Below are 26,572 nucleotides of genomic sequence, written 5' to 3'. Positions count from 1 at the left end.
TAGTGTGTTTTGTATCCCAGTGCATAAAGTGGTGATAACAGTAACAGGTTAAAGACGCCAGTCCAGTCTGTCTGTAGCGTAAGAGAAACCGTGATGACCTCCGGCCACAATCCCCTGACCCCTCCTGACCTTTTGCCTTAGCCCAAAGGCATCGTTGTGTGTGTGTGTACTGTCAAAGTGTACTGGGAGGGGGGGGGGGGCTATGGACCCTGCAGTGACCCGTGACAGGACAGGGTTGGGGATCACAGAAGCTGGCCTCTGACCACAGTAGAGCAGGGGCCACTGCACATAATGGAGGGACCGGGGCAGAGAGTGTAGCGGGGAAGCCCCCTGTATTTCCCCAACCTTGTTAAGAGGGGCCGGGGGGGGTGAAGGGTTGAAGGAGACCCCCAGCCCCCGTGCCGCCACCTCAGACTGGACAAATTTACACCAGGCCTCCCCGGTTCGACCCCATGGAAGCCAGAGGCCTCGTAAAATGGCCGACCTTCAGTTTGAGGTCAGGTTTTGTGGAGTGGAGAGGTTTAAGATGTGAGGAAGTGGGCTTGTTGTTTTTAGACCAGTGTGTTTGTTTGCTCATTTGATCAGCCACTTTCTCTCTCCGGTGATGAGAGAGAGAGAAGAGGGGCCTTTGAGAAGGCTAATTCAATGAAAAGGGTGTAATTTGAATGTTGAATGTTTGTTTGGAAGATGATGTTGACATTTGACCCCCTAGCTTTGAAAAGCATATTAAGAACATATTCTTATTTATTATATGCAAAATCTGATATCACTATCTAAATCAATAGATATCCATCAATCACAAACAAACTAAAGTGTGTTTATTTCCACACAGAAAACCATACATTTTATCAAAACACTTCTATCACAACTAAAAGGTAACCAGTCTTTAGAGACTGATGCCACCCTCTCCTCCTATCCTAGTATGTTCCCTGGCTCCTGGGGTCTGGACACTGGCGGGCTGCTGAAGGTGTTGAGGGTCTCGGTGTGTGTGAACTTGTGTGTGAACGTCCAGAGGAGTGTTCAGACTGCAGAGGCCCTCTCTAGTCGATACTCTGGTACACTGTCTGTCTTTCAACAGCTAGCTCCACTGTGAGGAGGTGGCGGCAGTGTGTGTGTGTGTGTGTGTGTGTGTGTGTGTGTGTGTGTGTGTGTGTGTGTGTGGCTACCTTGACGTCGGACGTGTCTCTCTGGCAGTTCCTCCAGGCTCGGGACACGGAGGAGAAGGTGCGGTCAGCGTGGTCAAACTTCCCTCCCTGGAAGTTGAGGAACATGGTGGTGAAGGGTTCCTGGAAAATGAGAGAGGAAGAATGAGAGAAGAATGAGAGAATGATCAGTTATCCACATATCCTCCTAATAGTGTGCTGTGACACTGTGGTGTACTGTACATTTGAGAAAAAGAAGAAATGACATTTGACCCCACATCCTTATGATTAAGCGTTTTTAAAGTATAGTAAAATTAGTCTGAATGTGTACACTGAGTATACCCCCTCAAAACAGCCTTCATCAGTCAGGAATCCAGTCTACAGGGTGTCAAAAGTGCTCTAAAGGGATGCTGGCCCATGTTGACTCCAATGCTTCCCACAGTTGTGTCAAGTTGGCTGGATATCCTTTGGGAGGTGGAACATTCTTGAAACACACAGGAAACTATTGAGTGTGAAAAACCCAGCAGCGTTGCAGTTCTTGACACAAACCGGTGCGCCTGGCACCAACTACCATACCCTGTTAAAAAGCACTATTTAGTCTTTCCATTCACCCTCTGAATGGCACACATACACAATCCATGTCTCAATTGTCTCAAGGCTTAAACATCCCTTATTAACCGGTCTCCTCCTCTTCATCTACACTTATTTAAGTGGATTTAACAAGTGACATCAATAAGGGATCATAGCTTTCACCTGGTTAGTCTGTGTCATGGAAAGAGCAGGTGTTCTTAATGTTTTGTACACCCAGTGTATGTACTGAAGTTCACGGTGTATATTACCAAAAATAACAGTGTTTGCTATTTGCTAAAAACACATGTTTTGCAACAACACTCAAATCTGGCTTTACATTTCTGTAATCTACATTTCCATAAGTTGCTTTTTAAGGTAATATCTTACAGCTAATACCCTTAATGCAACGACGACAGATTGTCTGACTTGTTGACACTGTCACAAACCACTGAAATGAACTAAGCGAACGGCAGGCGTCACTGTGTGGCTGTAAAGCCTGTAGAGGTGTGTTATTGGTGCGTTTCGAATCACGCTTAATCTTGCTTGTGTCGATCAACAGCCCGTCCCTCAGAGACAACAGCCCGGCCCTCAGAGACAACAGCCCGGCCCTCAGAGACAACAGCCCGGCCCTCAGAGACAACAGCCCGGCCCTCTGAGACAACAGCCCGGCCCTCTGAGACAACAGCCCGGCCCTCTGAGACAACAGCCCGGCCCTCTGAGACAACAGCCCGGCCCTCTGAGACAACAGCCCGGCCCTCTGAGACAACAGCCCGTCCCTCTGAGACAACAGCCCGTCCCTCAGAGACAACAGCCCGTCCCTCTGAGACAACAGCCCGTCCCTCAGAAACAACAGCCCGTCCCTCAGAAACAACAGCCCGTCCCTCAGAAACAACAGCCCGTCCCTCAGAAACAACAGCCCGTCCCTCAGAGACAACAGCCCGTCCCTCAGAGACAACAGCCCGTCCCTCTGAGACAACAGCCCGTCCCTCTGAGACAACAGCCCGTCCCTCAGAAACAACAGCCCGTCCCTCAGAGACAACAGCCCGTCCCTCTGAGACAACAGACCGTCCCTCTGAGACAACAGACCGTCCCTCTGAGACAACAGCCCGTCCCTCAGAAACAACAGCCCGTCCCTCAGAAACAACAGCCCGTCCCTCAGAGACAACAGACCGTCCCTCTGAGACAACAGACCGTCCCTCTGAGACAACAGACCGTCCCTCTGAGACAACAGACCGTCCCTCTGAGACAACAGCCCGGCCCTCAGAGACAACAGCCCGGCCCTCAGAGACAACAGCCCGGCCCTCAGAAACAACAGCCCGGCCCTCAGAAACAACAGCCCGGCCCTCAGAAACAACAGCCCGTCCCTCTGAAACAACAGACCGTCCCTCAGAAACAACAGACCGTCCCTCAGAAACAACAGACCGTCCCTCAGAGACAACAGCCCGTCCCTCAGAGACAACAGCCCGTCCCTCTGAGACAACAGCCCGTCCCTCAGAGACAACAGACCGTCCCTCTGAGACAACAGACCGTCCCTCTGAGACAACAGACCGTCCCTCTGAGACAACAGCCCGTCCCTCTGAGACAACAGCCCGTCCCTCTGAAACAACAGCCCGTCCCTCTGAAACAACAGCCCGTCCCTCAGAAACAACAGCCCGTCCCTCAGAAACAACAGCCCGTCCCTCAGAAACAACAGGCCCGTCCCTCAGAAACAACAGCCCGTCCCTCAGAAACAACAGCCCGTCCCTCAGAAACAACAGCCCCGTCCCTCAGAAACAACAGGGCCCGGGGCCCTCAGAAACAACAGCCCGGCCCTCAGAAACAACAGCCCGGCCCTCAGAAACAACAGCCCGGCCCTCAGAAACAACAGCCCGGCCCTCAGAAACAACAGCCCGGCCCTCAGAAACAACAGCCCGGCCCTCAGAAACAACAGCCCGGCCCTCAGAAACAACAGCCCGGCCCTCAGAAAGCACACAGCCCGGCCCTCAGAAAACAACAGCCCGGCCCTCAGAAACAACAGCCCGGCCCTCAGAAACAACAGCCCGGCCCTCAGAAACAAGGACCGTCCCTCAGAAACAAACAGACCGTCCCTCTGAGACAACAGCCCGTCCTCAGAAACAACAGGACCGTCCCTCAGAAACAACAGACCGTCCCTCTGAAACAACAGCCCGTCCCTCTGAGACAACAGCCCGTCCCTCTGAAACAACAGACCGTCCCTCAGAAACAACAGCCCGTCCCTCTGAAACAACAGACCGTCCCTCAGAAACAACAGCCCGTCCCTCAGAAACAACAGCCCGTCCCTCAGAAACAACAGCCCGTCCCTCAGAAACAACAGCCCGTCCCTCAGAAACAACAGACCGTCCCTCTGAAACAACAGACCGTCCCTCTGAAACAACAGACCGTCCCTCTGAAACAACAGACCGTCCCTCTGAAACAACAGACCGTCCCTCTGAAACAACAGACCGTCCCTCTGAAACAACAGACCGTCCCTCTGAAACAACAGACCGTCCCTCTGAAACAACAGCCCGTCCCTCTGAAACAACAGCCCGTCCCTCTGAAACAACAGCCCGTCCCTCTGAAACAACAGCCCGTCCCTCTGAAACAACAGCCCGTCCCTCAGAAAGAGTCCAAAATGAACTCAGAGTAGGAGTACTGATCTAGGATCAGTTTCATAATGAATACGATTATATGGACAGGGGGGGACCTGATTCTAGATCAGCACTTTTACTCTGAGATGATTTTGAATACAGGAGCGGGACTTTTAAGGTCTTAGTGTTCATTTGGGCTTCCTATCCCATCTATACATTGACACTTGAATTGAAGGGCATTTGGTAAAGTGGATTTAAAATAAGCCAGCAATAAGCCAGCTAATGATGTGATGGGATCAATGGTTGTTTCCATAGGGAGCTACTGGGACAATTACAGGACAATTCAAGGGCCCTGGAAGAAGGTTAGAAGCCCTCCCTGTATGCCAGGAATGGTCCCCTGTGGATGGAACAGAAAGAGTGATGTCTGATATTGGCTGTATGAGGGTTACATACAGTGACCAATATAACAAAACACTATCAAAAGCACCACGTGGGAGAAAGATAACTTCATGAAATCTTTAGATTGAGTAGTTTAGAAGCAGACGTAAAAAAAATAGTACAGAATAATAGCCCCTCATTAAACATAGTTAAATTGAAGACTTAATTAAAAATATATATTTTCTGAGTTCCTCTTATGTTGCAAAGCAGACACACAGAAAGAAAAATGATGAATTTAGCTTCGACGTGCTGCTTCTCTGTTTTACGAGCAGCACAACATAGAAATAACCAAGGCCAGCCAGGGACAATATGCTGTGCATCCGTTAGCGTGTAGATGTAGCCTGTATTTCACTGTGACATAAATCAACCTGACTCTCTATGTATCCATGGCCAATTAGAAAACAACAATTAGCTGCAATGGGGCGTGCTACAAGTCTAATGATGAATAGGTAGTAAATATTACACCATGACGGGTAGGTGGCAACTGTATGCATTCATTTCTAAATGTAATCTGTTTTTCATAAAGCAGTGACAAAAATGAAGGCCTAAATCCTATTCTATACACATTTTTCGTGGTGGGATTTTGTATTTTCATTTAACCTTAAAATTTACCAAGTTGAACCATTGAGGTCAAAAGAAGTATTTTGCAATTTTAATGTGTCGAAAAAGGCAAGTTATCTTTACAAGCGAGACATTATCACCGGATAGGTGCAGTGAAATGTGTTGTTTTACAGGGTCAGCCATAGCAGTACGGCAATCGTGGAGAAAATTTGGGTCAAGTGCCTTGTTCAAGGACACGTCGACAGATTTTTCACCTCGGCGGCTCGGGTATTCGAACCAGTGACATTTCGGTTACTGGCCCCGACGCTCTAACCGCTAGGCTACTTGGGAGGAGGTGGGGTGGATATAGTTGGGGGTAGTTAACTTACGATGCGCAGCAGCCACATCTGGGTGAAGGAGGAGGTGGAGTAATGGGTTCCGTAGTGGAACTTCGGCACCTGGTCGTCCTCCCAGGATTCATAGCGGTCGTTGAAGAACGCCGCCCTCTTGGGGTTCAGGGCACCAATGGGCTGTGAGGAGAAAGAAACGTAAAATGTTAATACAACGTTATTACAACAGAGACTGATAGACACGGATAGAGATGGAGATAAAAGATAAACAGAGAGAAAGAGAGAAAGAGTAGCAGTACAAAAAGAAGAAAGAAACATTTTATAACACAGTACATTGAACTCTTTTAGCTTTCAGAGAGCAGACTTTGCTTCAAACACAGGGCATATATATTCAAATGATGTTGGTAACCTTTGTGCGTTCGTCGAATGAATATTAGATGCTGTGTTGTTTTGAGGATCAATCCATTCCAACAGAGTGCATTTCACTTCACAGCCCTGAAACACAACCCCCTGCGGCTAGTCTGTCAGAGAGAACGAATGTGTTGCGATGAAAGGAGGCCTAGGAACATCAATAGCAAGGGCCGGGAGGTTCCTTTTTCCATTTTTATGAATCTGTAGCTAATATACTAGTCAGGAGACACAGCCGCCATTGAGGGTCTAAAAAATGGATCAGTTGCATTAATTTTCCATTGATCTCAGAGAAACCAATACCTGCCTGAGCCTGGATTATTATTTAAATGCTCATTTATAGAAATCACTTTTTATTAGTCTTCTATTAGCCCTCCTCCTCTTCATCCCTCGCTCCAAACACACCTCCTCTCTGATCAATGGTAATGGAATGATGGCCTTTTGAAGATGACGCACTGGCTGGTGGATCGATAGGCCCTCTCTCATATCATAGTGCTGTCATGGGAGGCCTCGTCCAGGCTGGGGAGAGGCTATTGATCTGATGCTGCTGTTACTGTGTCGGGTGGGTGTAATGGTGTGTGTGTGTGTGTCTGATTGTATCCAAGGATGCACCCATTCAAGACCGTACCCAATTACCTTCCTTATACTCGAACAACCGGAAAAGAACAGGAACACACACACACCAACACACACACCGCCTCATGCCGACAAAGTGTGCTGAGCTGTGCTGTGCTGACAGTGACACACTATTGGCTTACCCAGGGCTACTGGGGGTGGGAGTACACACGCTGAATTATACAGTACAACGATTGGACTGATTTATTGCCGTAATAACGTAGAGCTCATTAAAAAAAGAAAAGGCTGGAAGAGGAATATAAAATAAAAAAAGAGACTGAGTGCACTGCAATGAGAGCGAGAATAAAAGAGAGAGAGCGAGGGGGAGAGAGAGGGGGGCGGAAGAGAGCGAGAGAGAGGGGGGGGCGGGAGAGAGAGAGAGGGAGGGGGGCGAGAGAGAGAGAGAGAGAGAGGGGAGAGTGGGAGAGAGGGGGGGGGGCGGGAGAGAGAGAGAGAGAGAGGGGAGCGAGAGAGAGAGGGAGGGGGGCGAGAGAGAGAGAGAGGGGAGAGAGGGGGATAGAGAGGGGGGGAGAAAAATAGAGCGAGAGCGCAAGAGAGAGAGGGAGAGAGAGCGTGAGAGAGAGAGAGAGAACGAGAGAAAGAACGAGAGGGAGAAAGAGAGAGAGTGCTCTACACTCTACATTGTTTACTGCTGTAAATTACCGCCGATTGGAGAGTGATGCGCGGCGAGGAGGGCGGCGGTACAATAGAGCGGTGGTGACAGCGTCGTACATCAGGGCCGTCCCCGGTGAGGAGTACTCTGATCGAGTGAACGCTGCCCATTGGGCTAATATGTTCAGGCGGTGCCTGTGAATAGCACTTTGACGAGCGGTCGGATAAATGTGCTGCTATCGTTGTTTTTAATTAGACTTTGAATGGGAATGAGATTAGAATAAACCATGGACGGAGTTAGATGGTGTTACTGCTTCAAAGAGGAGAATATGGGAGACTTTAATCTTGGATAACGGTTTTATCTGTTGTTCATAAAGAATGTAGATTAGGAAGGTGTTGGGAAATGGTTATTGTAGCATCATTATTATACCATAGAATTAGCTTACACTTATAAAGTACTATGCTAGCCAACTGCTACCCATAGCCACTCAACTATGCTAGAGGCGTCACTACAGACCCTGGTTTGATTCCAGGCTGTATCACAACCGGCCGTGATTGGGAGATCCATAGGGCGGTGCACAAATTGGCCCAGCGTCATCCGGGTTTGGGCGGGGCAGGTTGTCATTGTAAATAATAATTTGTTCTTAACTGACGTGCCTAGTTAAATAAAATAAAAACTATACAAGATGGTGTCGGTGATGTGTAATCTTTTATGTGACGCTAAATCCTCTAACATATTAGAAAAACAGGAAATGCATCATACAGTAACACATTATTGTGCTGATATACTTTTTGCAGATCAAATAGAGATTTATGTTATCAAAGGACTCTGATCACAGACACAAATAAAATCATTCAACAGTGAAACGAAATCAAATCTAACGTCAACCGGATAATACAAACAATCTTTCCCTACAGTAAACCTCTCCGATCAGTAAACCTCAACGACATCAAAGGCAAAAGATGCTATCAAGATGGGCAGAAACCAGACAGTAGCATATAGTTAACCATTACATCTCTCCAAATTATAAGGGTCAGCAGTGATACAACAAAATACAATGTTTCACCATTTAAGGATTATTTGACTAAATAAATCGCTCATTTAGGAAGGCTCAGTCTGAGCTTTGCCAGAGAGCCTTGAGACATAAATCAAACCGTGGTTTTGAGGACTGTTTATATATAATGTCCTATTTAAACAGTGAGAATGACGTGGTGTTTGAGGGGTGTCAGAAAACATATGGGATGCATCTTGAAATCAATACCCCATTAGCCCCCGCGCGGTGCCAAAGTACGAGAGCCCGGGAACCGCTCAATATAAAGCTGCGTTATTTTTGCTACATTGCAAATACAGGACCCCAAACCTGTCCAGGTCAACACCTCGTTCAAGCATCCCGTTTCAGGAGTCCTTCCAAATTGCCTGTTTAAAAATGCTCTCAATGTTAGAGCAGGGGTGCGTCCCAAACGTCACCCTATTCATAACATAGTGCCCTACTACTACTAAGGAGCGTCCAAAAGTAGTGCACTAGATAGGGACTAAGGTTGTCTAGTGTAAGACTGTGTCCTTATCGTGATGACTACAATGTTATCTCTGGACTGGCGTTTCATGTCAGGCCGAGGTTAGAGTTTAGGATGAGAAAGAGCCCCGGGGTATGAACGGAATCGCTCTGACAGAAGGAACATACATTTGTGAGGACATGCACTCGCGAACGCACACACACGCATGACAGTGTGCGACACACGGGCGTTCGTGGCAATTTCAGCCTCTCAATGTCACAGGGCTCTCGCATGACCTGTTTCTATCAAAGCAGAGCACGACATGAGAGGGGGAGGGAGGGAGGGTAGACTGAAAATAATCATAATTTGGGGGGTGCGTATATTTGGGTATAATAGAAAAGTGTTTTGTTGCATATCACAACTCTCCCTGAGAGACGCGCAGGGAGCGGGGTCACGGCCAGGGTCGCCATTGTACAGCAACCCTGGAGCATTTAGGGTTAAGTGCCTTGCTCAAGGGCACAGCGACAGATTATTATTGTTATTGTTTTTATGTTCACCTTGTCGGCTCCGGTATTCGAACCAGCAAAACGCTCCAACCTCGAGAAAAAGAGGAGAGAGAGAAGGAGAGATATCAGAAGGGGGGATTATGATGAACCAAACTAAACGAGCAGCCAATAGAGGAGGAGTACCGCGCGTCGGAGCGGCTGTCCTTTCCCAGACGATGCAGTCTGCCACGCTCCACTGGTCATACACTGATATCACACCATGTCAACAGCATGAAGAAAACTGGTGTAGTAAAGATTGGTCGGCCCGGCGTCTCTCCTTCCTTCACTCCCTCGCTCTTCAATGAGAATGGGGGGATGAGGGAGGCAGAGAGAGTAGAGAGGGATACGGAGAGGCAGAGAGAGAGGGGGTGAAACAAAAAAGTCCGCCCACACTCCTCTCCCCCTTACCCTTGTTCTGTCGTTCTCCTCCTCTCTCCCTCTTCCTCCCCCTTGTTCTGTCGTTCTCCCCCTCTCTCCCTCTTCCTTCCCCTTGTTCTGTCGTTCTCCCCCTCTCTCCCTCTTCCTCCCCCTTGTTCTGTCGTTCTCTCTCTCTCTCCCTTCCCCTTGTTCTGTCGTTCTCTCTCCCTCTCTCTCCCTCTCCCTTCCCCTTGTTCTGTCGTTCTCCCTCTCTCTCCCTCTTCCTCCCCCTTGTTCTGTCGTTCTCCCTCTCTCTCCCTTCCCCTTGTTCTGTCGTTCTCCCCCTCTCTCCCTCTCCCTTGTTCTGTCGTTCTCCCCCTCTCTCCCTCTCCCTTCCCCTTGTTCTGTCGTTCTCCCTCTCTCTCCCTCTTCCTCCCCCTTGTTCTGTCGTTCTCCCTCTCTCTCCCTTCCCCTTGTTCTGTCGTTCTCCCCCTCTCTCCCTCTCCCTTCCCCTTGTTCTGTCGTTCTCCTCCTCTCTCCCTCTTCCTCCCCCTTGTTCTGTCGTTCTCCCCCTCTCTCCCTCTTCCTCCCCCTTGTTCTGTCGTTCTCCCTCTCTCTCCCTTCCCCTTGTTCTGTCGTTCTCCCCCTCTCTCCCTCTCCCTTCCCCTTGTTCTGTCGTTCTCCCTCTCTCTCCCTCTTCCTCCCCCTTGTTCTGTCGTTCTCCCTCTCTCTCCCTTCCCCTTGTTCTGTCGTTCTCCCCCTCTCTCCCTCCCCCTTGTTCTGTCGTTCTCCCCCTCTCTCCCTCTTCCTCCCCCTTGTTCTGTCGTTCTCCCTCTCTCTCCCTTCCCCTTGTTCTGTCGTTCTCCCCCTCTCTCCCTTCCCCTTGTTCTGTCGTTCTCCCTCTCTCTCCCTCTTCCTCCCCCTTGTTCTGTCGTTCTCCCTCTCTCTCCCTTCCCCTTGTTCTGTCGTTCTCCCCCTCTCTCCCTCTCCCTTCCCCTTGTTCTGTCGTTCTCCCCCTCTCTCCCTCTCCCTTCCCCTTGTTCTGTCGTTCTCCCTCTCTCTCCCTCTTCCTCCCCCTTGTTCTGTCGTTCTCCCTCTCTCTCCCTTCCCCTTGTTCTGTCGTTCTCCCCCTCTCTCCCTCTCCCTTCCCCTTGTTCTGTCGTTCTCCCCCTCTCTCTCTCTCCCTTCCCCTTGTTCTGTCGTTCTCCCTCTCTCTCCCTTCCCCTTGTTCTCCCCCTCTCTCCCTCTTCCTTCCCCTTGTTCTGTCGTTCTTCCTCTCTCTCTCTCCCTTCCCCTTGTTCTGTCGTACTCCCTCTCTCTCCCTTCCCCTTGTTCTGTCGTTCTTCCTCTTCCTTCCCCTTGTTCTGTCGTTCTTCCCCTCTCTCCCTCTTCCTTCCCCTTGTTCTGTCGTTCTTCCCCTCTCTCCCTCTTCCTTCCCCTTGTTCTGTCGTTCTCTCTCCCTCTTCCTTCCCCTTGTTCTGTCGTTCTCCCTCTCTCTCCCCTTGTTCTGTCGTTCTCCCTCTCTCTCCCCTTGTTCTGTCGTTCTCCCCCTCTTCCGTCCCCTTGTTCTGTTGTTCTCCCTCTCTCTCCCTCTCTCCCTCTCTCCCCTTGTTCTGTCGTTCTCTCCCTCTCTCCCCTTGTTCTGTCGTTCTCCCTCTCTCTCCCCTTGTTCTGTCGTTCTCCCTCTCTCTCCCCTTGTTCTGTCGTTCTCCCTCTCTCCCCCCTTGTTCTGTCGTTCTCCCTCTCTCTCCCCTTGTTCTGTCGTTCTCCCTCTCTCTCCCCTTGTTCTGTCGTTCTCCCTCTCTCCCCTTGTTCTGTCGTTCTCCCTCTCTCTCCCCTTGTTCTGCCGTTCTCCCTCTCTCTCCCCTTGTTCTGTCGTTCTCCCTCTCTCTCCCCTTGTTCTGTCGTTCTCCCTCTCTCTCCCCTTGTTCTGTCGTTCTCCCTCTCTCTCCCCTTGTTCTGTCGTTCTCCCTCTCTCCCCTTGTTCTGTCGTTCTCCCCCTCTCTCCCTCTTCCTTCCCCTTGTTCTGTCGTTCTCCCTCTCTCTCCCCTTGTTCTGTCGTTCTCCCTCTCTCTCCCCTTGTTCTGTCGTTCTCCCTCTCTCTCCCCTTGTTCTGTCGTTCTCCCTCTCTCCCCTTGTTCTGTCGTTCTCCCTCTCTCTCCCCTTGTTCTGTCGTTCTCCCTCTCTCTCCCCTTGTTCTGTCGTTCTCTCCCTCTCTTTCCCTCTTCCTTCCCTTGTTCTGTCGTTCTCCCTCTCTCTCCCCTTGTTCTGTCGTTCTCCCTCTCTCTCCCCTTGTTCTGTCGTTCTCCCTCTCTCTCCCTTGTTCTGTCGTTCTCTCCCTCTCTTTCCCTCTTCCTTCCCCTTGTTCTGTCGTTCTCCCTCTCTCTCCCCTTGTTCTGTCGTTCTCCCCCTCTTCCGTCCCCTTGTTCTGTCGTTCTCCCTCTCTCTCCCCTTGTTCTGTCGTTCTCCCTCTCTCTCCCCTTGTTCTGTCGTTCTCCCTCTCTCTCCCCTTGTTCTGTCGTTCTCCCTCTCTCTCCCCTTGTTCTGTCGTTCTCCTCTCTCTCCCCTTGTTCTGTCGTTCTCCCTCTCCTCCCCTTGTTCTGTCGTTCTCCCTCTCTCTCCCCTTGTTCTGTCGTTCTCCCTCTCTCTCCCCTTGTTCTGTCGTTCTCCCTCTCTCTCCCCTTGTTCTGTCGTTCTCCCTCTCTCTCCCCTTGTTCTGTCGTTCTCCCTCTCTCTCCCCTTGTTCTGTCGTTCTCCCTCTCTCTCCCCTTGTTCTGTCGTTCTCCCTCTCTCTCCCCTTGTTCTGTCGTTCTCCCTCTCTCTCCCCTTGTTCTGTCGTTCTCTCCCTCTCTTTCCCCTCTTCCTTCCCCTTGTTCTGTCGTTCTCCCTCTCTCTCCCCTTGTTCTGTCGTTCTCCCTCTCTCTCCCCTTGTTCTGTCGTTCTCCCTCTCTCTCCCCTTGTTCTGTCGTTCTCTCCCTCTCTTTCCCTCTTCCTTCCCCTTGTTCTGTCGTTCTCCCCTCTCTCTCCCCTTGTTCTGTCGTTCTCCCCCTCTTCCGTCCCCTTGTTCTGTCGTTCTCCCTCTCTCTCCCCTTGTTCTGTCGTTCTCCCTCTCTCTCCCCTTGTTCTGTCGTTCTCCCTCTCTCTCCCCTTGTTCTGTCGTTCTCCCTCTCTCTCCCCTTGTTCTGTCGTTCTCCCTCTCTCTCCCCTTGTTCTGTCGTTCTCCCTCTCTCTCCCCTTGTTCTGTCGTTCTCCCTCTCTCTCCCCTTGTTCTGTCGTTCTCCCTCTCTCTCCCCTTGTTCTGTCGTTCTCCCTCTCTCTCCCCTTGTTCTGTCGTTCTCCCTCTCTCTCCCCTTGTTCTGTCGTTCTCCCTCTCTCTCCCCTTGTTCTGTCGTTCTCCCTCTCTCTCCCCTTGTTCTGTCGTTCTCCCTCTCTCTCCCCTTGTTCTGTCTTTCTCCCTCTCTCTCCCCTTGTTCTGTCGTTCTCCCTCTCTCTCCCCTTGTTCTGTCGTTCTCCCTCTCTCTCCCCTTGTTCTGTCGTTCTCCCTCTCTCTCCCCTTGTTCTGTCGTTCTCCCTCTCTCTCCCCTTGTTCTGTCGTTCTCCCTCTCTCTCCCCTTGTTCTGTCGTTCTCTCCCTCTCTTTCCCTCTTCCTTCCCCTTGTTCTGTCGTTCTCCCTCTCTCTCCCCTTGTTCTGTCGTTCTCCCTCTCTCTCCCCTTGTTCTGTCGTTCTCCCTCTCTCTCCCCTTGTTCTGTCGTTCTCTCCCTCTCTTTCCCTCTTCCTTCCCCTTGTTCTGTCGTTCTCCCTCTCTCTCCCCTTGTTCTGTCGTTCTCCCCCTCTTCCGTCCCCTTGTTCTGTCGTTCTCCCTCTCTCTCCCCTTGTTCTGTCGTTCTCCCTCTCTCTCCCCTTGTTCTGTCGTTCTCCCTCTCTCTCCCCTTGTTCTGTCGTTCTCCCTCTCTCTCCCCTTGTTCTGTCGTTCTCCCTCTCTCTCCCCTTGTTCTGTCGTTCTCCCTCTCTCTCCCCTTGTTCTGTCGTTCTCCCTCTCTCTCCCCTTGTTCTGTCGTTCTCCCTCTCTCTCCCCTTGTTCTGTCGTTCTCCCTCTCTCTCCCCTTGTTCTGTCGTTCTCCCTCTCTCTCCCCTTGTTCTGTCGTTCTCCCTCTCTCTCCCCTTGTTCTGTCGTTCTCCCTCTCTCTCCCCTTGTTCTGTCGTTCTCCCTCTCTCTCCCCTTGTTCTGTCGTTCTCCCTCTCTCTCCCCTTGTTCTGTCGTTCTCCCTCTCTCTCCCCTTGTTCTGTCGTTCTCCCTCTCTCTCCCCTTGTTCTGTCGTTCTCTCCCTCTCTTTCCCTCTCTTCCCCTTGTTCTGTCGTTCTCCCTCTCTCTCCCCTTGTTCTGTCGTTCTCCCTCTCTCTCCCCTTGTTCTGTCGTTCTCCCTCTCTCTCCCCTTGTTCTGTCGTTCTCCCTCTCTCTCCCCTTGTTCTGTCGTTCTCCCTCTCTCTCCCCTTGTTCTGTCGTTCTCCCTCTCTCTCCCCTTGTTCTGTCGTTCTCCCTCTCTCTCCCCTTGTTCTGTCGTTCTCCCTCTCTCTCCCCTTGTTCTGTCGTTCTCCCTCTCTCTCCCCTTGTTCTGTCGTTCTCCCTCTCTCTCCCCTTGTTCTGTCGTTCTCCCTCTCTCTCCCCTTGTTCTGTCGTTCTCCCTCTCTCTCCCCTTGTTCTGTCGTTCTCCCTCTCTCTCCCCTTGTTCTGTCGTTCTCCCTCTCTCTCCCCTTGTTCTGTCGTTCTCCCTCTCTCTCCCCTTGTTCTGTCGTTCTCCCTCTCTCTCCCCTTGTTCTGTCGTTCTCCCTCTCTCTCCCCTTGTTCTGTCGTTCTCCCTCTCTCTCCCCTTGTTCTGTCGTTCTCCCTCTCTCTCCCCTTGTTCTGCCGTTCTCCCTCTCTCTCCCCTTGTTCTGCCGTTCTCCCTCTCTCCCCCCTTGTTCTATCTCATTCCCTCCCTCTCTCTGCTGCTCAGTTTCTCCCTGGGGCGTTGAGGCTCGACTGAGCACAGAGGCTGAGCTGTCCAAACTCTGGAGGAAGAGGGGGATGATGGGGGCAGGAGGAGGGGAGAGAGGCTGCTATGGCTGTCATGTGTCAGCCTAGTGGGCAAAATGAAGCACAAATAAACAGAGCGAGGGGGGGGCGAGTACACAGCCGCATGGTGGGAAACACTACACAAGCAAGGTAGAGAGAGAGAAACAGCGATGGGAGGACTGGTCAAAGGAGGACTGCTTGGAGGACGGTGTTGATGTGTATGACAGTATGAGTGTGTGGGTGTGTATGGAAGTCGAGAAGCAGTTATGGCAATGACAGTTCACAAAAAGACCAGAGAAGTCTTTTCAAGAGAGCATGCATTCACTCCAGCTGAATCAATCCTCAGTCATAGCAAGATGGACGCTTCTGCATTCCACCTCTACCTCAGAATCCTTTGCCAGCCAGGGCAGACTTGGGCCAGACGCACCATTAGAAGTGAATGGCCATCTCTGTGTGGCTCTAGAGTGCATTACTGCCCAGGTATACTCTGCCTGTCCATTACTGCACATGCCTGTTGTTTCCTGTGGTCCGGCTGATTTATTCGGCCATTTTGGTTTAAGCCAGACACGGGCGCTCCATCATCTCACTCTCAAAGTAATCCTCTGTCCTCCCACCATTGGGCGCCATTACACATAATTAATGGCCGTTCTGGGGCTGCTGCGACTGGCAGGCTTTGGAGATGGGCCTTTTAAAAGTGTGTGTGTGTGTGTGTGTTTTAAAAGCATCAGGAGGGGAGAGTAAGACATCTTCCATTGTTCTTAATCATCTGTAGAGAGCATTCCTTTACTTCAGAGGGAGCGGCGGGAGGGGAGAGTAAGACATCTTCCATTGTTCTTAATCATCTGTAGAGAGCATTCCTTTACTTCAGAGGGAGCGGCGGGAGGGGAGAGTAAGACATCTTCCATTGTTCTTAATCATCTGTAGAGAGCATTCCTTTACTTCAGAGGGAGCGGCGGGAGGGGAGAGTAAGACATCTTCCATTGTTCTTAATCATCTGTAGAGAGCATTCCTTTACTTCAGAGGGAGCGGCGGGAGGGGAGAGTAAGACATCTTCCATTGTTCTTAATCATCTGTAGAGAGCATTCCTTTACTTCAGAGGGAGCGGCGGGAGGGGAGAGTAAGACATCTTCCATTGTTCTTAATCATCTGTAGAGAGCATTCCTTTACTTCAGAGGAAGCGGCGGGAGGGGAGAGTAAGACATCTTCCATTGTTCTTAATCATCTGTAGAGAGCATTCCTTTACTTCAGAGGGAGCGGCGGGAGGGGAGAGTAAGACATCTTCCATTGTTCTTAATCATCTGTAGAGAGCATTCCTTTACTTCAGAGGAAGCGGCGGGAGGGGGCTTCAGACTGTGACTTCAATTAGAAAAGAATGGAGTTTTGCACATGAAAGACGTTCACTTCACCTAGCCAAGTTCTGCTAGGAGCAAATCAAACCTATGTATGAGGACGCCTTTAGCCAGTGGGGGGGGGGGGAGGAAGAGAGAGAGAGAGAGAGAGAGAGAGAGAGAGAGAGAGAGAGAGAGAGAGAGAGAGAGAGAGAGAGAGAGAGAGAGAGAGAGAGATGTTCTTTCCTCTCTGCTGTGTGTTGTACAGAGATGGCTATCAGCACCCAGTGATTAAAGAGACGTCTTACTTAACTATGATCAATCGCAATTACACAGCCACTACTCAGGCCAGGGGAGTGGGCAGTGATTAACAAACAGCCTGCTAATCATTCCAGCCACAACTCCCCTACATACTCCCTCATAGCCTACTACCTTATAGGACTTTCTATCAGCGCTGACTCAGCTAGTCACAGAGAACCTGTCTTCAGCGACGCGTCTCTTTCTTCCTAAGTGTGCGTGGGTGTGTTACCTTGGACAGGTCTCTGTAGTTGCTGGGCAGAGTGAGGTCCAGGTCTTCAGTGTCGTAGTTCGTGATGACCCAGGGGAAGACGGGGTACTGATTCAGGTCGTTGTACGTACGGCCTGGAGGGAGGAAGACATAGGGGGAGTGGTCACAACAGTCTCAAATTAGTCAACATCAAACTTCTAGAACTGAACATGTCTAGTAATCTAAATGTCTGGACACCAGACTCCCTTTTCAATTAGAGCTTAAATGTGGAATATATTTTAACTAAACTATGAAGAAAATGAAGTCAGAGGATGAAACCATGTTGGCCAAACAGACTTTACATCATTGACCACAAATGTTCATAATAGCTGGGTGTGTTGTCATTCCCTATGATGACAGTCCAGTGACAGTGGGGTAACACTGGTCTTACCAGAGATGGTGTTGAGGAAGATCAGGTACTCAAAGTTGGAGATCTCTCTGCGCTGCCAGCGCTGGGTCATGTTGGAGGCCTTGTAGAGCTGTTTGGGACTTGCCTGGGAGATACGCCTGGAGGAGGGGGAACACACACTGCCTGGTTAGATACCGGGCTCTTCTGGTTAGATACCGGGCTGTCTGATGAGATACCGGGCCCTTCTGATGAGATACCGGGCCCTTCTGGTTAGATACCGGGCCCTTCTGGTTAGATACCGGGCCCTTCTGGTTAGATACCGGGCCCTTCTGGTTAGATACCGGGCCCTTCTGGTTAGATACCGGGCTCTTCTGGTTAGATACCGGGCTCTTCTGGTTAGATACCGGGCTCTTCTGGTTAGATACCGGGCTCCTCTGGTTAGATACCGGGCTCCTCTGGTTAGATACCGGGCTCCTCTGGTTAGATACCGGGCTCCTCTGGTTAGATACCGGGCTCCTCTGGTTAGATACCGGGCTCCTCTGGTTAGATACCGGGCTCCTCTGGTTAGATACCGGGCTCCTCTGGTTAGATACCGGGCTCTTCTGGTTAGATACCGGGCTCTTCTGGTTAGATACCGGGCTCTTCTGGTTAGATACCGGGCTCTTCTGGTTAGATACCGGGCTCTTCTGGTTAGATACCGGGCTCTTCTGGTTAGATACCGGGCTCTTCTGGTTAGATACCGGGCTCTTCTGGTTAGATACCGGGCTCTCTGGTTAGATACCGGGCTTTATGCCAGTCCATAAGTGCTGGCAAACAAGACATTGACAACACTTTCAAAGAAAAACACTTCAGACTCACTGTGAATTATGAAAACATAACCTAATAACAGAGGATTGGTGTGTTTCAAGATGTCCAACTTCAATAATTAAACTGATTCAGTCCACGGCCTTAGTAAAGTCTCTAAATGTGTTCCAATATGAAATATGTATTGATATTTAGGCACACTGAATGAAAAAGAAAAATATGCAATGAGAAGGGTTAATTCTTCGCACGCAGATACACACACTGATCCCCCCTGCAACACACACACACGCAGGCCCCCAGAGCATGATGTATTCTGGGGGACTTAAACAAATGACCCCCAATCCAATTACAACAAAGGCAAATTATGGAATGAATCACTGTCACAGTGTGAGATTATAGTCATTAGGCCGGCAGAAAGTCACAATCACCCCTTTACAACTCCCAGTTTATAGCTTCAAAACACTGAACAAACGTTAGGGCAACATCTCTGAGTTATATACAAGGCAGCTAAAATCAAATCAAATCTTATGTGTCACATGCGTGGAATACAACAGGTGCAGATCTTACAGTGAAATGCTTACTTAAAAGCCCTTAACCAACAATGCAGTTAAACATAATAAGAAGAAGAAATTAATGAGCAGCAGTAAAATAATAGCGAGGCTATATGCAGGGGGTACCGGTACAGAGTCAACGTGTGGGGGTACAGGTTAGTCAAGGTAATTGAGGTAATATGTACATGTAGGTAGAGTTATTAAAGTGACTATGCATAGATAACAGAGAGTAGCAGCAGTGTAAAAAGAGAGGGGGGGAGGGCAATGCAAATAGTCTAGGTAGCCATTTGACTAGATGTTCAGGAGTCTTATGGCTTGGGGGTAGAAGCTGTTTAGAAGCCTCTTGGACCTAGACTTGACGCTCCGGTACAGTTTGTCGTGTGGTAGCAGAGAGAATAGTCTATAAGGGTGGCTGGAGTCTGACAATTTTTAAGGCCTTCCCCTGACACCGCCTGGTATAGAGGTCCTGGATGGCAGGAAGCTTGGCCCCAGTGATGTACTGGGCCATACGCACTACCCTCTGTAGTGCCTTGCGGTCAGAGGCCGAGCAGTTGCCATACCAGGCAGTGATGCAACCGGTCAGGATGCTCTCGATGGTGCAGCTGTAGAACCTTTTGAAGATCTGAGGACCCATGCCAAGTCTTTTCAGTCTCCTGAGGGGGAATAGGTTTTGTCGTGCTCTCTTCACGACTTTCTAGGTGTGCTTGGACCATGTTAGTTTGTTGGTGTTGTGGACACCAAGGAACTTGAAGCTCTCAACCTGCTACACTACAGCCCCGTCGATGAGAACGAGGGCGTGCTTGGTCCTCCTTTTCCTGGAGTCCACAATCTACTTTGTCTTGATCAAATGCTAAACCATATGAAGGTTAGGCCAGAGGACAAATGCTAGGGAAATCTCGTTTCTTTATAGGTACTTAAAATGCTGTCTGAATGTTAGGTCCAACGTTTTTGAGACATTAATGTATAGTGAAAGAGAGGTTGGGGTGAAGCCTAGGTAGTCGATATACCTAACGAAAACTCACTGAATGTTAGGGAAATGTTATTGCAACTGGTGTGGATGTGATGTTGTGGTAAACATAGTGTGAGGTAGAGGTACTGCCGGTTGTGGTAAACATTATAGTGTGAGATAGAGGTACTGCAGGTTGTGGTAAACATATTGTGAGGTAGAGGTACTGTAGGTTGTGGTAAACATTATAGTGTAAGGTAGAGGTACTGCAGGTTGTGGTAAACATTATAGTGTGAGGTAGAGGTACTGCAGGTTGTGGTAAACATTATAGTGTGAGGTAGAGGTACTGTAGGTTGTGGTAAACATTATAGTGTGAGGTAGAGATACTGTAGGTTGTGGTAAACATTATAGTGTGAGGTAGAGGTACTGCAGGTTGTGGTAAACATTATAGTGTGAGGTAGAGGTACTGCAGGTTGTGGTAAACATTATAATGTGAGGTAGAGGTACTGCAGGTTGTGGTAAACATTACAGTGTGAGGTAGAGGTACTGCAGGTTGTGGTAAACATTATAGTGTGAGGTAGAGGTACTGCAGGTTGTGGTAAACATTATAGTGTGAGGTAGAGGTACTGCAGGTTGTGGTAAACATTATAGTGTGAGGTAGAGGTACTGTAGGTTGTGGTAAACATTATAGTGTGAGATAGAGGTACTGTAGGTTGTGGTAAACATTATAGTGTGAGGTAGAGGTACTGTAGGTTGTGGTAAACATTATAGTGTAAGGTAGAGGTACTGCAGGTTGTGGTAAACATTATAGTGTGAGGTAGAGGTACTGCAGGTTGTGGTAAACATTATAGTGTGAGGTAGAGGTACTGTAGGTTGTGGTAAACATTATAGTGTGAGATAGAGGTACTGCAGGTTGTGGTAAACATTATAGTGTGAGATAGAGGTACTGTAGGTTGTGGTAAACATTATAGTGTGAGGTAGAGGTACTGTAGGTTGTGGTAAACATTATAGTGTGAGGTAGAGGTACTGTAGGTTGTGGTAAACATTATAGTGTGAGGTAGAGGTACTGCAGGTTGTGGTAAACATTATAGTGTGAGGTAGAGGTACTGTAGGTTGTGGTAAACATTATAGTGTGAGGTAGAGGTACTGCAGGTTGTGGTAAACATAGTGTGAGGTAGGGGTACTGTAGATTGTGGTAAACATAGTGTGAGGTAGAGGTACTGCAGGTTGTGGTAAACATTATAGTGTGAGGTAGGGGTACTGTAGATTGTGGTAAACATAGTGTGAGGTAAAGGTACTGTAGGTTGTGGTAAACATTATAGTGTGAGGTAGGGGTACTGTAGATTGTGGTAAACATAGTGTGAGGTAAAGGTACTGTAGGTTGTGGTAAACATAGTGTGAGGTAGAGGTACTGCAGGTTGTGGTAAACATTATATTGTGAGGTAGAGGTACTGTAGGTTGTGGTAAACATAGTGTGAGGTAGAGGTACTGTAGATTGTGGTAAACATAGTGTGAGGTAAAGGTACTGTAGATTGTGGTAAACATAGTGTGAGGTAAAGGTACTGTAGGTTGTGGTAAACATTATAGTGTGAGGTAGAGGTACTGCCGGTTGTGGTAAAGGCTGTATAATGTAATGCTGAGGGAGTAGTGATGGTGTGAGAACAGGACTGGGCTGTACAGTTGTCTCCAGGTCAAAAGAGACACAGTGCCCCCAGGCTGAGCTACACCATGTTGATTAATGGGACTGACACTCTCCCTCCCTCCCTCCCTCCCTCAAGCACGCACGCACAAACACACAGGACACAAAAACAAACAGATACACACAATCTGACTCTTACAAAAACACACATTTCAACACTCTCATGGGTTACAAAATGGATGGTCCATATCACTATCACGCCAACTATGCAGCAAAACACTGGGATACTCCTTGGGAATTTTCTTGGACATTTCTCAAGTTCCATTCTGTCTTTGGCTTGGCTACAGCCATGACAGTGCAGTACACAGGCTGGACTTGGCTATGGCAGGGTGCTGCAGACATGCAGTCATGAGAAGGCAAGAGGAGAAGAGTGAGAGAGTTTGGGGGGGGGTGCCCACTCTATACCTTGGACTGTGTGTGTGTGTATATATGTGTGTGTGTGTGTCTGTGTGTGTGTTTTCCACTCTTTCTGTGGTGGTTTTCTTAGAACGTGCTGAAGCGTGACGGTGTGACACGTGAAATGCCAGTGTTACACGCTAAGCCCACAAGTGTTTAGTGTCAGCTGACGAGACAAAGTGGGTATGAACACATACCAACCCTCCACCGCAGGAAGATGGAGAGAGAGCGAGAGCGAGAGAGAGAGAGAGAACAAAATAGAAAGAGATAGACTGACCTGGTCTGTGGGAGGCCAAAGTTGGTGCCCACCCCCACGCGAGGGAGGCATTGGACCACCTTCTTGACCGTGCCTGCATCTGGGAAGTTGAACATGACCGCAGCTACAGAGGAAGGCAAACAAGTTCTGTCAATCCATGGCTTGGTTTCCACAAATAATGGAGCCGCTTCAAATTCAAAATAATATAGAAATAAATCCCAACATCAAATCTATACTCTTTCAAAAAGATCCTGGCAAAGATACATTTCACTAATTTGTCTTTCAGATTCAAATCCAAACTCATGTCATAATTTAAGGGTTGTGATTCTACTGAATAATATTAGAATAAAATCTGCTGGTTGTGGGTCTTACTTCTGTTGGCCATGAAAATCTCCAGAGCAGTGTTCTGTAGCAAGTAACGTCTGGAGAAGACAGCCCTGATCTCTGTGAACAGCCATTTACCATGGAGGCCCTCTGTGTAGGTTAGGATCTGGAGAGGAGAGGAGTGGTAAGGAGAGGAGAGGAGTTGTAAGGAGAGGAGAGAGGGAGGAAAAGTATGAGGGTGAGAGGTGAGCAAAGACAGGAGATAAGAAAGTAGTAAAAGAAGAAAGAAGAAAAGAGGAGAAGAGACAGAAAGAAAGAAGAGAGAGGAAGAGAGAAGAGACAAGAGAGAATAGGAGAGAGGAGAGAAGAGACAAGAGACAAGAGGGGAGAAGGAGAGAGGAGAGAGAAGGAGAAGAGAGGAGAGAAGAAGAGAGAGGAAGAGAGAAGAAGAAGAGAGAGGAAGAGAAGAGACAAGAGGAGAGAAGGAGAGAGGAGAGAGAAGGGGAGAGGGGAGAGAAGGAGAGAGGAGAGAGAGGAGAGAGAAGGAGAGAGAAGAAGAAGAGAGAAGAAGAGAGAAGAGAGAAGAAGAGAGGAGGAAGAGAGAAGAAGAGAGGAGAGAAGAAGAAGAGAGGAAGAGAGAAGAAGAAGAGAGAGGAAGAGAGAAGAAGAAGAGAGAAGAAGAAGAGAGAGGAAGAAGAGAGAGGAGAGAAGAAGAGAGAGGAGAGAAGAAGAAGAGAGCAGAGAAGAAGAAGAGAGAGGAGAGAAGAAGAAGAAGAGAAAGGAGAGAAGGAGAAGAGAGAGGAGAGAAGAAGAAGAGAGGAGAGAAGAAGAAGAGAAGAAGAGAAAGGAGAGAAGGTTCATTCATCACAGCCAAATGACGCGTTGTCCCGAACAGCAGGATTAATGTGTAATATTGATCAGCCTCCATGAAAAAGCTATTCCTTTAACGAGAGAATGAGCCCTATTCAGAGGGAGGAGGGGAGGGAGGGATGGACGAGGCAGACATTTAGTTCACTAAAAGCTCATCAGTAATTTAGACAGCGGGTATCCTCTCAGCTTAAAATATAAATAAAGAAATGCTCAGAATCAGATACATATTATTGTCATTTCAAGTATGCACCAATATTCAGAGCTAAAAAAGTATTACTTCCTTGAAGAGTACCAACTGCAAGGCCAAACGTAAAATGTGTTTACAAAACAGTGATATGTCGTTCAAATAAATCTATAATGCCAACACAAACTGCCCATTGCTGTGGTTTTTAATGGCTCCGTTTTTCACCAGATTAAGACCGGTTTGACCAGCCAGGTCACCGGTGATACAAGTCAGTGTTCGACGTCCATCCATGTTGTTTTTGAGATTTTTGTTTTAAGCCTATCCCAAACCTTAACTTTTACCTTAACCATTCGGAGTTAATGCTTAATCTTAAGATTTCAGAGTTAATGCCTAAATTTAACCCTAATCTTAACCTGAAACACTTCGAAATTTGACATTTGCAACAACTTCACAATTTGACGTTTAATAAATATGGATTAACAACTAATTCTGACGAGACAGTGAGAGCTAGTTGGGTTTGACAACACTTTTATGAAGAGTGCTATTGGGTCAACAGCACAGTTTATGCTAAATAGTCAGTTAACCTGCTTTCTCTAATTCCTCTAACAAGGGGACTGCCACCTTGCAAGGTTAAACAGGAGCTTGTTGGCTAGCGCTAAAGAATGCAAAAATGCAAAAATGAGCTGAGCCTAATCTCTCTCTGTGGAGAATGGATACTCTCTCTCTCTCTGCGGTTGTCAGAGTGACTTGTCTCGACGCCTGTCAGCCCTCCTGACAGCCACAGATGCTCGGTCCGGGCCTCCTGCGATTCATATTCAAGCTAATCCAATCTTTAGATTCTGCGCTAACCCACTTATCGTTGCTTTGTTGACTAGCTTTTTTTTTTTTTACCCGCCCAGGCCTCTCCCTTTTTGTTTCAAAGCTCTTTTAATGACGCTAGGTGTTAAGGGACATGGGGATTGAAGTGGGGTCACTGAGGTATGGCACCGAGGGGTAAGAAATATTCAAATATGCGACTAGCATAGTGTGCTAACTCCAGCACTAGCTTCAAGGAGCTCATTAAAGGGTGCAGTGGAAGGGAGCAGCTGGGGCTCTTAGCTGAGGACGTCCTGGCAGCCTCTCTCTCAATCTCTCTCTTTTTCCTTCCCCCTCTCTCTCTTTCCTCCCTCTCTTTCCTCCGGTGCCTCCATACTTCCCTCTCCCTCTCTCTCTCCCGCCATCTCCTTCTACCCCCTGCTCTCTCCCTCCTCTCTCTCCCTCCCTCCCTCCCTCTGCCCACCTCTCAGAGGAATAAGATCTGCCTGCACCACAGCCTCACTTCAAAGTCTCTGGAGTTCAATTAAATGTGGATTAGAGAGGTTTGGAGGAGAGACTGGGCTGCCCGTCCGTCTCTCTCCTAGGCTCTCACCTACACTACCCTAACAGGCTGGGCCCATTACAACCCCACACCGTACCAGCCTCCCATCAGCCCCATCACCATGGGAACACTGTCACAATAACCCCTCAAGCTGTGGCTTCTGGTACAGAATATCCAAAAGGACTTATGAAGGGATTTTCTTTCATTGGGCGTCAAAGTTATTTGTGAAAGACACTATTATGTGTTTAAGGTTTTAGAAGGATCTAGGTGAGAAAGATGGGTATTGTGTCCGTTTTTCCCCTCATCAGTTTGATCTTTCTATTTTTGATGAAGTCTTAGTGGATCTAGGTGAGTCTTCATCAGTTCGATTTTTTTAAATTATGAAAATCCCTTCTCGTCATCTTTCAGCCACTCATGGACTGATCTCCACACTGCAGACAAGGCAGGCAATGACCGTCCACAGCAGCCACCACTCCCTGTGATACAATTAACCCTATTTGATCAGTGTTAACAGACTGTGTTACACACTGCCACTCTGTAACCCACAGCCTCAACAGAGCATTACACAACAACACTGCCTGTGGAACTGGGGGAAGATCGGGGGACATTTTACACTGCAGTCTGCACCACACCAATCAACTAACTTTATTTTAGTAATATACTGTATTCACGTTATTGTATGATCATCACTGTGTACTTACAAATATAGCTCAACGATGTATAACAAAGCAGCGTCTAAATAACTAGATATGACAGTCTGGTCTGCGTGTCTCCTGCCCGGTCCTGTCTGTCAGAGTCTGTTTACCAGTCTGATCTGAAGGTTATGACAAACCGCCTCAGACAGTTGGATCAGTCTGACTTCTCTATCCACTGTAAGGATGGACAGACAGACAGGGTGGCCATCAGGTTCACATGTCAACAACACCAACTACTCATCAGACTACATGTCACACACACACACACACACACACACACACACACACACACACACACACACACACACACACACACACACAGACAGACAGAGCGAGATACACACACACTGCCTCCTCAACCACACTACATGTCACAGACACACACACACACACACACACACACACAGACAGACAGAGCGAGATACACACACACACTGCCTCCTCAACCACACTACATGTCACAGACACACACACACAGAACGAGATACACACACACACTGCCTCCTCAACCACACTACATGTCACACACACACACACACACACACACAGACAGAACGAGATACACACACACTGCCTCCTCAACCACACTAAATGTCACAGACACACACACACACACACAGACAGAACGAGATACACACACACTGCCTCCTCAACCACACTACATGTCACAGACACACACACACACACACACACACACAGACAGAGCGAGATACACACACACACTGCCTCCTCAACCACAATACATGTCACAGACACACACACACAGTCAGAGCGAGATACACACACACTGCCTCCTCAACCACAGTAAACATCACAGACACACACACACACACACACACACACACACACACAGACAGAGTGAGATACACACACACTGCCTCCTCAACCACACTACATGTCATCTCTCAGTGCTGGAATGTCACTTTCCACCTCCAAGTATCAGGTCAGAAACGCAGTAGACAATTTCATGTAGAGGTGAAAAGATAGATGGAAGGGTGAGTGGTGAGTAACCTTTACTCTCTGTTCCAGGTGGGTGGGTGGGTAAGTAACCTTTACTCTCTGTTCCAGGTGGGTGGGTAAGTAACCTTTACTCTCTGTTCCAGGTGGGTGGGTGGGTAACCTTTACTCTGTGTTCCAGGTGGGTGGGTGGGTAACCTTTACTCTGTGTTCCAGGTGGGTGGGTAAGTAACCTTTACTCTCTGTTCCAGGTGGGTGGGTGGGTAACCTTTACTCTCTGTTCCAGGTGGGCGGGTGGGTAACCTTTACTCTCTGTTCCAGGTGGGTGGGTAACCTTTACTCTCTGTTCCAGGTGGGTGGGTGGGTAACCTTTACTCTCTGTTCCAGGTGGGTGGGTGGGTAACCTTTACTCTGTGTTCCAGGTGGGTGGGTAAGTAACCTTTACTCTCTGTTCCAGGTGGGTGGGTGGGTAACCTTTACTCTCTGTTCCAGGTGGGCGGGTGGGTAACCTTTACTCTCTGTTCCAGGTGGGTGGGTAAGTAACCTTTACTCTCTGTTCCAGGTGGGTGGGTGGGTAACCTTTACTCTCTGTTCCAGGT

General features: G+C 48.8%; 1 protein-coding gene across 1 annotated transcript in view; it reads right to left on the bottom strand.

Moving 5' to 3' along the window:
• Nucleotides 1-26,572, bottom strand: part of LOC120034741 (lipopolysaccharide-responsive and beige-like anchor protein) — a 244,439-nt gene that overhangs the window by 45,665 nt on the left and 172,202 nt on the right. Inside the window, exons 39-44 of the mRNA XM_038981345.1 lie at nt 21,959-22,076; nt 21,608-21,710; nt 16,977-17,092; nt 16,568-16,680; nt 5,665-5,805; nt 1,167-1,286 (exon numbers count right to left, since the gene is read on the bottom strand). Of these exons, the coding sequence (XP_038837273.1) occupies nt 1,167-1,286; nt 5,665-5,805; nt 16,568-16,680; nt 16,977-17,092; nt 21,608-21,710; nt 21,959-22,076 (711 nt within the window). The remainder of the gene's footprint in view (nt 1-1,166; nt 1,287-5,664; nt 5,806-16,567; nt 16,681-16,976; nt 17,093-21,607; nt 21,711-21,958; nt 22,077-26,572) is intronic.

The sequence above is a fragment of the Salvelinus namaycush genome, chromosome 42, assembly GCF_016432855.1.
Source record: "Salvelinus namaycush isolate Seneca chromosome 42, SaNama_1.0, whole genome shotgun sequence".
In the NCBI taxonomy this organism is placed as follows: domain Eukaryota; kingdom Metazoa; phylum Chordata; class Actinopteri; order Salmoniformes; family Salmonidae; genus Salvelinus; species Salvelinus namaycush.
This window is presented reverse-complemented; position numbering and strand designations above follow the sequence as displayed.